The sequence below is a fragment of the Pieris rapae genome, chromosome 12 (genome assembly GCF_905147795.1).
Source record: "Pieris rapae chromosome 12, ilPieRapa1.1, whole genome shotgun sequence".
In the NCBI taxonomy this organism is placed as follows: domain Eukaryota; kingdom Metazoa; phylum Arthropoda; class Insecta; order Lepidoptera; family Pieridae; genus Pieris; species Pieris rapae.
Genome location: NC_059520.1, coordinates 4,391,468 through 4,403,669, shown reverse-complemented (window position 1 = coordinate 4,403,669; position 12,202 = coordinate 4,391,468). Strand labels below are relative to the sequence as shown.

The following is a 12,202-nucleotide window of genomic DNA, read 5'->3' as shown; positions in this document are numbered from 1 at the left end:
AGCATCTAGACAAAGTTGAATACATAATATATGCAAAACGTTTAACATTAACGAAAAGAAAGAAATCAATAAAAAATATTATTAATAATTCGGCTGTGCTTTGTGACGGTGTTAATGTGAAGGTGATTTACGTTATGGATATTATAATTTAATATTGAAGTGTATTAGAAAGTATGTTCATAAAAGTGTCATTGTTAAAATTGAACATAATTTGTGAGCTGTCAATAGATGTGTTCTATAAGAATGTGTAATCCATTAGGAATTCATTGTACTGAACTTCGAATATGCCGTTGCAAATTGTGAATTACGAACTTTGACCTATATTTTCAAATTCAATCGGACGAAACTTTGCCCATACTATCGAGGCCGAGGCTCGAGAACTAGTTTTCATGCATTATACTAATTTACTGATATTATATTAAACTAGGTAGGTCCAGTTTCATTACTGAATACCATTTAATCAATTTAACCGTCTCTGTGACTTGGTGGGTAGTAATAGCCTAGAATGTTTGAGATCGATTTTTAGCGAAACAACGAGATCACAGCCGATCGCCTAGCCCGTTAGGATCCATGCTCTATGGGACATTATTCCTTCAGTGTTGCCATTTACTGTAGACACCTGATGGAAGATAAGTTATCTCGAACCTAAATGTTTCTAGAGTCGGAGTTTAATGGAATGCGAGAAAATTCAGTGAAATTTACATATAATACGATATATTATATTTCATTATCTGTCTGATCTTTTATACCTAAGTATACCTATTAAATATTTTATATTTAGTATTATATACCTGATTAAATATTTCACAGTTACACTTTTTCTTATATTGCATACTAATTTGGTTGATTATGTTTTTTACTTTACAATAAATAGATTATGTACTTATAACATACCATAAACATTAAAACTTGTAACTTAATTGTGCGTGTTGTTTCCACGAGAATGTAAGTGCATGCTCCTATTTTACCATGCCCCCTGCTTTCTTCAAGACAAATCTTTGTTTTTAATTTTTTTTACTATTCTTTATTACTCAAGATGTCATATGGAATATGGTGTAATGGTTGCAGCTCTTTACAAACGTTGTGTAAAAGAAAAAAAACATGACAATTCAAAAGAGTGGCGGAGAGTTTATTATCAGTTCTTCTCTTTCGTTCTACACGCTTGATTTGAGAACTGGCAGTAAATATAAAATTAGAAGCATTTAATATATATTTCTTTTTTGACGTTCATAAGTGTACATTGTGTTAGCTACAAGAATAAATGATTTTGAATTACAATCACTTAAAATGTTATCATGCAGTAAACAGTCAAGATCATTTTTTTTATAGAACAGGGGCAAACGGGCAGGAGGATCACCTAATGTTGTGATACCGCCGCCCATGGACACTCTATGCCATGAGCAAGAGTGAGCCTTACCTTTGTAAGATCCCTACACTATATGCAAGGAACGTCTGCTTATCACGCAATTCGAACTTACCCATTGTTTTTCACTACGAATGTTCATCTATATTATATTCTATTATTGTATACCCAGAAATTCTCCTTACTCGGCTATTAATTATTATTTACAAGTTGTTTAGTATAATACGTGCACATCGTAAACTTGTTAACGTAATTATGGACGACATTGCATTGGGGCTGGCTCGTATCTATATAATTAATTCCCCAGAACATGGAGCGAACCCGATAAAACGCATCGACGCTCAGCACCCTTAGAACACCCTTATCCGGGAATACGGGTAATATTAATACCTGAAAATAGAACATAAATGCTGTTAACGTAGCTCACGTCGATTCGTGATTCTCAGATCGGCGTCCCCACCCCTGCTATCTTGTTCACAAATGGGGTTTTAAACATAAAAAGTACACAATTAATACTGGATCATACGGCGATGTGGCATCAGGCATAGGTGACTGTTCGAATGCTTGTCTATACATATTAAAGCGACAAGTACAGATTTGAGGCTAAGACCAAGAGCGGAGGCTCCTTAGTAGTCTTTAACTCGGGATTACAAATAGTGTAGCTCATGTAAATTATATCTTTGACTTTTGAACCTTAAAACGAAACTTCCAATATGTACGCCAATTTCATTATTTGCATTTCATTTTACAGAAATTTGGTAAGCGAGAGAAAACGTCGAATGTTATAAATTCGCGTTGATGCGTCAAACATAATATAATTAAATGTGTAGTACTAACTTACTAGAGATAGATTTTAAACCGTAATAAAAATAAAGTAGATATGTGAGTTATAAAATAGCATTACCACTGCAGAGATTCCTTGGGTTAAATTTAAGACTCGCAATAAAACGGGTAGAAGAAAACAAGAAGGGTGAGATAGGGACTCGTTTCGTACCAAAAATAAGGGATAACGTGTAATGGGCAAATAGAACTGATTTTCGGAATTTGCCGGGCAAGCTTGTTATCAGCAGAGCCTTTAGGATACGTCATGATTAGGAGTGAGTTTAATTTACGATCTAGTAATCTCCTTTGATAAAGTAACTTCATCGGATTCAGTGATCCGTGTTTAAGCGACTTTAGTAGTTTTTTAATACTTCAATTAAAAGATTTTATTACTTTCAATGGTTCGTAATACTTTGAAAGAAATAAGAATATTAACTTCAATAGAAAACAGCAATTTAAGGGTTTTTCGTTAATTTGAAAATACAAAGTTGTAAAGTAAAAGGCTGTAAGATAAAAGGAGAATTACGTTTTTTGTAACTTAAATAAGATTGATTTGCTAAATTAAGGAAAGGAAAAGAACAGCCCAAATAATTAACGACTAGAATTAAGTTATATATTTACATTTAAAAGGTACAAAACTGTGGTTTTACTTAACTAAATATTTTACATTCAAAATACGTTTTTACAAATTTGCATATATAACAATATATATTACAATCTCTCACCTTTGGAATAAATCTTATCTAGAAACTGCGTAACATACAGAATCTCTATATTCAATGGAAGTTCACGTTAACAATGCTTCTATTATGTAGACTATTTGATATGTCAGCTGGAACCTTATCACCGGTAGTCAGGAAACATCTCAAGAGTAGAGTCTATAGGTATGTGTATTTCTATTATTGGGACAGGGTTCCAACTACAATACAACTTTACTTGGTAACTACATAAATACTTAATGATAATAATAATGGTAACCAGTGGTAACTTTTATAAATAATCTAATTTTTTTATGTTACCTTGGCACATAGCGTTAGACTGAGTATATAGGTATATGACACAAAACATTTTGTATAAGTTATAATGTACTAATTTATGTGGATTTATAAACACGCTATGCAGAAGGAATATATTTATTTAAATAATTACTTTAAACTGAGTTAATTTCAAAGACGTGATAGTCTATACTATGTGTAATTCAAGAGACCCTTTGATAACGACCATAAATTATTCCACCCAATAATCTTGTACAATGGGTTGCCATAGATTATTTATCATTTCAAAATCAGATCGCTTTATACATCCAATTTTGGGAGCCGACCGAAATTGATATGGTTCAAAAATAAATATAAGACCTTAAATGGGGTCTTATATTTATTTTCGAATTTCAATTATCGAAAACATTAATATGGTCTGTACGTGTTGGTTTAATACATACTTTTTCTTCTTCTAACCTAAAAAATTAAATTTGATAGAGTACAATATTTACAAAAAATTTATAACATTAAATTTTCTTAATAAACAAAAATACAGGCACTGAGTTTTATATCCACATTTTGTTTATAAGTATGTCGAAAATTTGTAGCATTAGTAGCTCATTTCAACACAATTCGTGTAATCAGCGAGCTTTTTTACTCTTATCTCCCCCGCTAGCGATCTTTAAAAGCCTCACAGCTGGTGCTTCGAAGGCGAGGGAAATTGCGAACGACGCCAAAAACGCCAGAACTGCATACCCGGCGTATATTGTTATCTGTAACAAGATAAAGATTTATGTTACTCTGTGTATCCTGCCAACAACCAACTAAAAAATAATTAAAGTGTACATTTAAGCGGGAATTTTAAAACACAGTTGCGGTGCCAAAGGCATTTTGGGGCAAGTTTATTTATTTAACAACATTTAAATTAACTTGACCTGGTTTTTTTAAACTAGCAAATAGTAAATTGCACCGTTAAATATACGTACGTAAAGCGTGTTTCACATGCACCTGTATAATGCGTTTAAGGCAAAGAAATAAAAGGAAAATTAGTCTGTCAAATATATAGTACTAGTGACCCGCCCCAGCTTCGGTTGCAATTTTTTCAGTCACGGTTGCAATGCTGATGAAAAGCAGGTTTTTATTATGTATTGTTATTTCCGTCGCTGGAAAGCTCCGATAATATACGCTTTAGATCGCTGCTAAATAAGCTGTAATGGGCTGTATAGATCTATATTAAACGAACAATGTATTCAAGGTATTTAATTGGTTAAGGATTAATGCTGTATTGGTTAAAATCATAAGTTATTGTGGGTTATCCATAAGAGATAGACATATACCATCACGGACTTTTCTGTAGACCTTTTCAATGTGTACAATACTTAGTACATTATTTTGATAAAACTCGTAGGGGTCAGCCTGCGTTTGCAATGTAAGCGGAAAAAATGTAATTATTTACGACATTACATTAGAAACCTCAAAAATAACAGTACTTCTCAACTATTCAATGGATGTTATTATACATATAAACTTTCCTTGAATCACTCTATCTATTAAAAAAAACCGCATCAAAATCTGTTGCGTAGTTTCAAAGATTTAAGCATACAAAGGGACAGGGACAGAGAAAGCGACTTTGTTTTATACTATGTAGTGAGTATAAGTTAAGTTTGTAGTAAGAACATAAATATAAGCAGGGCTCTGTAAGCGTTTAATACTCTGTCAAGCCATATTATAATCTACGGAAAGTACAGTAAAATTAAATTTAATATTGATTAGATAGATTTTACGGCAATATTCACTCGAATGTGTATCGCAGGTGGCGGCACTCAGTAGCGGCAGATAGAATTGGTTCGCATCAACATAATCTCAATTTTCAATTCTCTATTCCGAAGCTGAAATTCTTTGATAACGAGTCGAATTTGATTTCAAGCGACATTTATTCAGAATTGCTTTCCGGAAATTAATCTGTATATTTCAGTTATATGCAAACGTTTATATTTACATGTTCCGGATAGAAATTGTATATTTGTGAGATTGTATTTATTTAGTTATTTCTGACTTATCCCTCAGACTTTACCTAATTGTCGACTGTCCGGTGCGCGTGTGTTGTGTAATTATTAATTTAAAAACAGGCGGTTTTAGTTATCAAAAAAACGGTTATTGAATGTAATGTACCAGAAACGTACATATACCTACGTGTGTAAGCGTATAAGTGTACTTGTAAAATACATATATAATCAGGCTTTTTACAAAAAAAGTATACAGAGACTTAGTACCACTACCAGCCTAACAGGAATCTTTCGAAGTTTCATTTGTGTTCAAAATGAAATAGAAAGCTCTCTTTATCCGAGAAAATATTTTGGTGTAATCCAGATTAGCAATTAATTTATGTCTGTTTATGAACAATTCTTGACGGCCGCGGCATCCGTAAAACTTCCGGAGAAACTGAGAAACGAGCTTAATTGTAATTTTTCAAGTTTTAAATTACTTTTGAGACCGTTAAATTTATTTTTCGCCCTTATCTCGGTTCCTGGATATTGTTTCTAATTATGTTACTTAATTTATATATATATATATATATATATATAGGCACGCTTTTGCCTTATTATGCGACTTACACTTGTAAATTACTATCACAGTTTTAGCTTTAATAAAGCGTTGCTTCAGCCATCAGTATTAAATTATCAGATAGTTTGATTTGTACTGAATAGGACATCAAGTACAGCTGTAAGTGCTCTAATCTTATTTTCAATAGAGAGCTTCGCAATAGCGTTGGAAAATAAAAAGTTATTTTCGTGAAGGTTACCATGGACGTCAAACATGACTACTAATAGAAGAACTATTATTTTTGTGCACTAAAATACTTCTTAACACTAAGTTATTACCAATTACTATAGTCCGTACATAGAATAGTAATTTATTTGGTTTATTTAAAATGAATAAAACCATATCAAGCTATATGATATACTGCCCTATGTTATTGAAATTAAAACATTGTACGCATTGCGCTGGCTACGTATATGTATTTTTTTAAATTATTGGTCTCAATGCGAAACAGATCTATGTGAGATATGTATATCTCAGTACTACCATTTGTTTAATAAAACCTCTTTAATAATAATAATATAAACGCTAATTACATTATAACTCGACGGTTCGAGTATTTTTTAACAATCATGGTTGGCAAAGCTCTTTTTTTATTACAAAGTTTGTGGAGTATAGGACCTACAAACAGAAAACAAAATATACATAGGCAAAAAATCAATTGTTTCTGGTAAGAAAAGTAACATGTAAAAAGTTTTATTAATTATTAAAACGGGCATAGAATTGTCATTGTCGCTTACCATTTTTTTTATTAAGCACGTTTAAATTCTAGACGACGCGATCAGAAACGTACGCTTATAATGGCAATAAGCTAGCGTCGTGGAGTGTGAAAATACCCTGGTGTGAGTCGAGATAGGAATTTCTGAGCTTAACACTCGGGTGTTCTACATTAATGTGACTTTAAGATAACATTTTCTTACGCCAACGTTGCATTATTTATACCACTGAAGTGAGCACTTCAATTAAAATGTTTTAGTGCTTTGAGTTATTATTCACACATTTTGTATTAAATCAGCTAAACACGGTTTGTTTTTGTATTTGTTGCATAAAATGGAAATAGATCTCTATTTTTTAAAATAACGAGTCCGATCATTTAAGTATTGAATTTATTTATGTATTTAAGCGGAGTTACACAGTTATCATTTTTTTAAATATATATGTACTTTCATATAGTTTCCTGTTACAAGGAAAATAAATACAATTTCTTTTTAATTATGTTCTAAATTAAACAATTTTTTAGCTGAAGCAAAATCATAAGGTATTTCTGTGTCAGAACTCACAGATTTTTTCGTTTTAGTTATTTCTTCTTGAGATTGACTGTAACATTTATATTATTTAGACAGGAGTATGAAGATACGCCCAGTGATTGCCTTTTGTTTGTTTCGTGGGAAACGACAAGACCCTGGGACTCTTTGAAGTCAGGGGTTATATTACAAAGCCCTGAAAGTCCTATTGATGTTAAGAGAATAGAATATTCAATTATTGTACCTTGGCGTCCCTGTTATATCAGTATTACGGAAACTATGAAATGTAAATTAACTACGGATCGGCCTACTGGCTTTGTGAGTTATTAAACAAGATTAAAACAACGATAGCTTGCTGGTAAGAATAATTTTAGATTGTTTATATATAATTGTTTTTTGTATTCATTCTTCATAAGTAAACATTGCAAATCAATGACTATTTGGTCTAATAATGCAGGCGCATAAACATTATTAATAAAGCGTCCATCCTTAAGCCTGTCTTATAGTCTAAAGTTTATACTCATTGCGACTCTTATTATATTTAGATTTAGATTTATTACACCCCCGATACTATGTTACTTCCAGTAGCGATAGCGATACTGATCACATTTTTGTAAGCAACACTGATGTAGTTCTCTGCATAGAGCTAATGTTAACATTGATATCTCGAGATTCAAAATTTCAACATTAAAGTCAGGATTGCAAATACTTATTTTATTTAAAGGAAAATAGGAAAAATTTCGCTATGCAACCACTAAGGACTATGTATCTTTTAAGTCCTGTTATAAATAAATTACATACTGTTGTAATTATTTGCGCCCCAAAGGTGTTAAAACTTACCACTATAGAGTTCTGTAGATGAAGAGGTCCATCGAGCAAGAAAGAGGTGTACATCATGATGGTTGGATGAACCAGATAAGCGCAATATGTAAGTCGGCTTAATGGCAACCATCCGTTGTAAGACAGCAGAGAGTTCGCGAGACCACCATAACCACAGCAACAAGCTATGGCCACCCAGGCGAGTGCCACTCCCCATCCTATAAAAAATTCGTGTATACTTAATACCTTAATAGATTAACAGTAACGTAATTTTATTAGTTATTGAAAATCAATGTAGGATTGTGTGCTGCCGCGTCCGGCTAATGGAACTCTTTCAACCCTCAAAATGCCTCATCATCATCATTGCTAGGTGAAAATGAAAAAAATTACATAAGAATATCTTCGTTGTTTTAGTTTATATTTCGATTTAATATTGGAATATTGAAGCAGTTAAATGCCTTTACGGTTGCTGGGTCAGGGTAATGTTTTCTATAACCTATATGTAACACACAAACGATAGAATATTATGTCATAATTGAAATACTATCAAATATAATAAATCACAGAAAAAATATTCAAGGACAAAATAAAACTTAAGATTGATAGTTGTGAGTGTGTGAAAGAATTTAATTTAATTTAAAGTATTTCAAATGCCAAGGATAAACGAATTCTGTTGCATCGTAATCAAGGCTTTTTAGAAATTTATAAATAGCTATTTATATATTTTAATAAGTTTTATATTATTATGGATTACCTGTATGTCCAACGCTAATGTAGAACGCTGTAGGCCAAACTTCAAAATAGCCATCGACCATGCCGAAAATCAGGCTTCCAATGATTGCAATAGATGCAGGCCATCCAATAGCCACCAACCAACAAGGTATTTTCACTTGACACTTTGTTCTGTGTAAATACCAGCCGACCATCATACCTAGAAAATTATAATAATGTATTAATACAAGTAATATCATCGCAATTCAGTGAGAAAATTTCACTAGAATACCTTGCGCCAGGGAAGTCTGAAAGCCTTTATTGTTATTTATTTTACATGGTAGTTTTAAAATAAAAACTTAACCTTTTTATAAAGTAATTTTACATTCTAAATAAGCGTAAGGAACATGAACATAGAGAGATTATGAAGAACTAGATTTCACAGGGTATTCGACGTTCGAGGACAGCAAAACGTGTTGTGTAAAATAACGACTCGTAGCAATATGCTATTTTATAGTATGAACAATAAACTGTTAGTGAAAGTAATCTGTATAAAACATTCTTTTAACCAGGAAGTAATACAATTTGTAGAAAAGAATTCGATATTCAAAAATATTGCTTTCTATACGACAGCCATGTGACACAAAACAGTCACAGATTAATCACATCCACGATGACGTATCATGCCTGCCTTATCTTATTAGATCTTTGAATTGAATTTCGTTGAAGACTGTAAGTTAAGAAAATTATTATTTTTTACTTTTGTAGAGACTGCCGCCATCTTGGCTAGAGAAGTGTTATGACTGGTTCTTAAATTAAAGATAACCATTTGGGTAGGTTCTTCCAAATAGGACAATATTCGTAGTCGAAACATACTGGAATCGTTATAAGATTACCTCCCAGTAGACTTAATTTAAATTTAATTCAGAAATTTCATTATATTTTTATAGCGTTGTAATAGGCTTTTCTCCGATAGAAAATGCATAAAATATCATAAAATCTGTTTTACGAGCAAGTCCACGCTCAGCTTATTGCTTCGTATGAAATTCAGCTTTATCTATGTTCAGTATGTTTTCTGGGCTTTAAAGTAATATTATAAGGGTAATCTTGTTGAATTGAAAAACATTTGTAGCATATAATTAAGCAATACAACGATTTCTTGCGCTTTCTTCTAATTGTTTTAATAATAAAAATATGTTTATATACAACGGGAATTTCTTAAGAAGTAAAAATTATATTACAATTGTAATATTATCCTTAATCTAAGTGACGTGATAATAATTTTACGCTTAGCGGATTCCAACCCCTAAAATTATTACTATTTTATATTTTTGTAAATTTAAGGCTGTATATTCAAGATGGATTCCGGATATGGCGTAGCAGGATCTTGGTTTCGATTCGCGACGAAATAATACTTAAAGCGCGGTATGGCCTGGTAACCTTTATATATAGCCTTCAAGGATAAACGAAACGGACAGAAGACAGAAAGATGTTTTTTTTTGTATATTGCTTAATATATTAAATATAAACTAAAAGTACAGAAAACACCAAAATACTAAAAGGAAAGTAAATAGAAAAAAATATATATGCAATGAATACAAAAACGATGTTATTGCACGTTACGAATCATATACTATGTAATTGTTCTTTAAAATATTTTTTTTCGTATGTTTAATAATAATTATTTATTTATTTCAAGAATATGGTACTTAATGTTAAGGTGGTACAATCGTAAATCGTTCGCATATTTTGCCACACACAGTGGCGCGCAAATTTTTCTTAATTTACATTTTACATTATTATTATTCGTTTTCATATAAAGATGAAACAACGAGAACTATTTTCTAAGGAACAACGTATATACTTATTTGAAGGTTTTTAGCACTCACCGATCAAGTACGGCCCAATTCTTGACCACGGCTTGTCGTAAAGAGGATCAAACATTTCGAAGGGTTCCTGAATCCGAGCTTTGTACTGGTGCCATACTGATATGTATATGGTAGTTATCCAAGAGCTTGCCAGAACCAAAACGAGTGAAATTGTTGCGAATTTCATGTGCCTGTTGAATAAAAATAACATCTTTTGTCAGATGCCACAATTTTTATTTTTATGTCTAGATGCGATAAATGGAACATAAGATAGACTGGTACCACTTATTCCACGTCATTAAATTTGAACCTGTAGGCATCCCTACTCATCGGCAAAGAAGACAGAGGGTGCAGGCCGAGAGAAAAAAAAGCAAATCATTAAACAATACTTATTTTAAAACAAATGATAACTAAGCTAATACGAAAAAAACACAGAACATTCTTCTAGGTGATCTAAGATACCTTATAGTTTTAATAAAAAATATTGAAGTGATCATATATCAATAAATGACAAGCGAAGTATATAATATTTTTTATAATTCTATTGAATATAAGAAAACCCATTGCTTTTTATGTACCTGTTCATGAATAACCAACGTTTATTTGGAAAGTATTTTTCCTATATAAACCTTGTATTGTATTCGATATTATAATGCCCCAAGCGCATATTACACCGTCCGTATAATTATGAAACATATTTTAATGACTATTCCACAATCTGTGATAATGATACATTAAAATTTATGAAGGTAGGCTCCCTGAGGGCTTAATGTTTACTTTGATATTAGTACACTCCCCTATCTCCTAATGGCAGAAGGCATAGACATTTTACAGTCAGTGTAGGGTACATATAATAAATAGGGTAAATATTTGTGCCACACGCACAAATAATATTTGTACAAAATTGTAAAGGTTACATTTTTTATATGGTAAACGTGAATAGCACGTACAACCAATTTAATTTTGTTTGATCTCGAAGGTGAAAGTGTCATAAATATTTGCATAGGACAGTAGCACTACAACCGTTTTAGGTTTTTTTTTTACAGAACAGGGGGCAAACGGGTCACCTGATCTTAAGCCCATGGACACTGAATGCCAGAGTGCTCGAAAATCTTAATCAGTTAATTAAGTATTAAAATTTCAGTCTTTAATTAAATAATAATCGAAACAGAAATAAGTTCTAGGCCTCAGATTTCTGATTCGGTTTCGTGATCAGTTGTTTTTTTCTAATAGGCAAATATATTACGATCAGCCTTCTGTACCTGACACGCCTTAGGTTTTTGGGTCCAAGGCATGTTGGTCCTGACGACGTCTTTCTTCATGTATGAGTGTTGCTAGCAATAGGCATACAGAAAGTCCACAGCTGGGGATCGAACTAACGACCTCAGGGCTAAGAATAGCACGGTGAAGCCACTAGGCTAACACTGCTCTTTTGTATAGAATACTTGATGTTAAGCTTGTGAAGAAATTGCTACTTTTAGGTACGCCAAACAAGCAATCAAGCCGTAAATTTCAGCGTTAGTGATTGTGATGCCGATTTTTTTTTGATGCCATCCCAAGGCGATATCAACGCTACACATATTGAGGGAACTATTTCGGAATTGACTACAAAAATGTGAAATTCGGTACGCTATCGATATTGGAAGCTACTGAGTGAAGAAAATAAAAACAATTACAATCAAAAAGAAACATAATACAGAAGAAAATGTACCTTCATTAAATATAACTGAAATTAAACTATGATATTATGTAAAGCCCTTTAGGTTACCTAAACAAACTCATTACTAAAATTATAGA

General features: G+C 32.2%; 1 protein-coding gene across 1 annotated transcript in view; it reads right to left on the bottom strand.

Annotated features, from left to right (window-relative positions):
- Nucleotides 1–2,829: 2,829 nt before the first annotated feature.
- LOC110993769 (nose resistant to fluoxetine protein 6-like) overlaps nt 2,830–12,202 on the bottom strand; it is a 58,338-nt gene continuing 48,965 nt past the window's right edge. Inside the window, exons 10-13 of the mRNA XM_022260137.2 lie at nt 10,427–10,596; nt 8,581–8,757; nt 7,848–8,044; nt 2,830–3,935 (exon numbers count right to left, since the gene is read on the bottom strand). Of these exons, the coding sequence (XP_022115829.2) occupies nt 3,804–3,935; nt 7,848–8,044; nt 8,581–8,757; nt 10,427–10,596 (676 nt within the window). The 3' untranslated portion in view covers nt 2,830–3,803. The remainder of the gene's footprint in view (nt 3,936–7,847; nt 8,045–8,580; nt 8,758–10,426; nt 10,597–12,202) is intronic.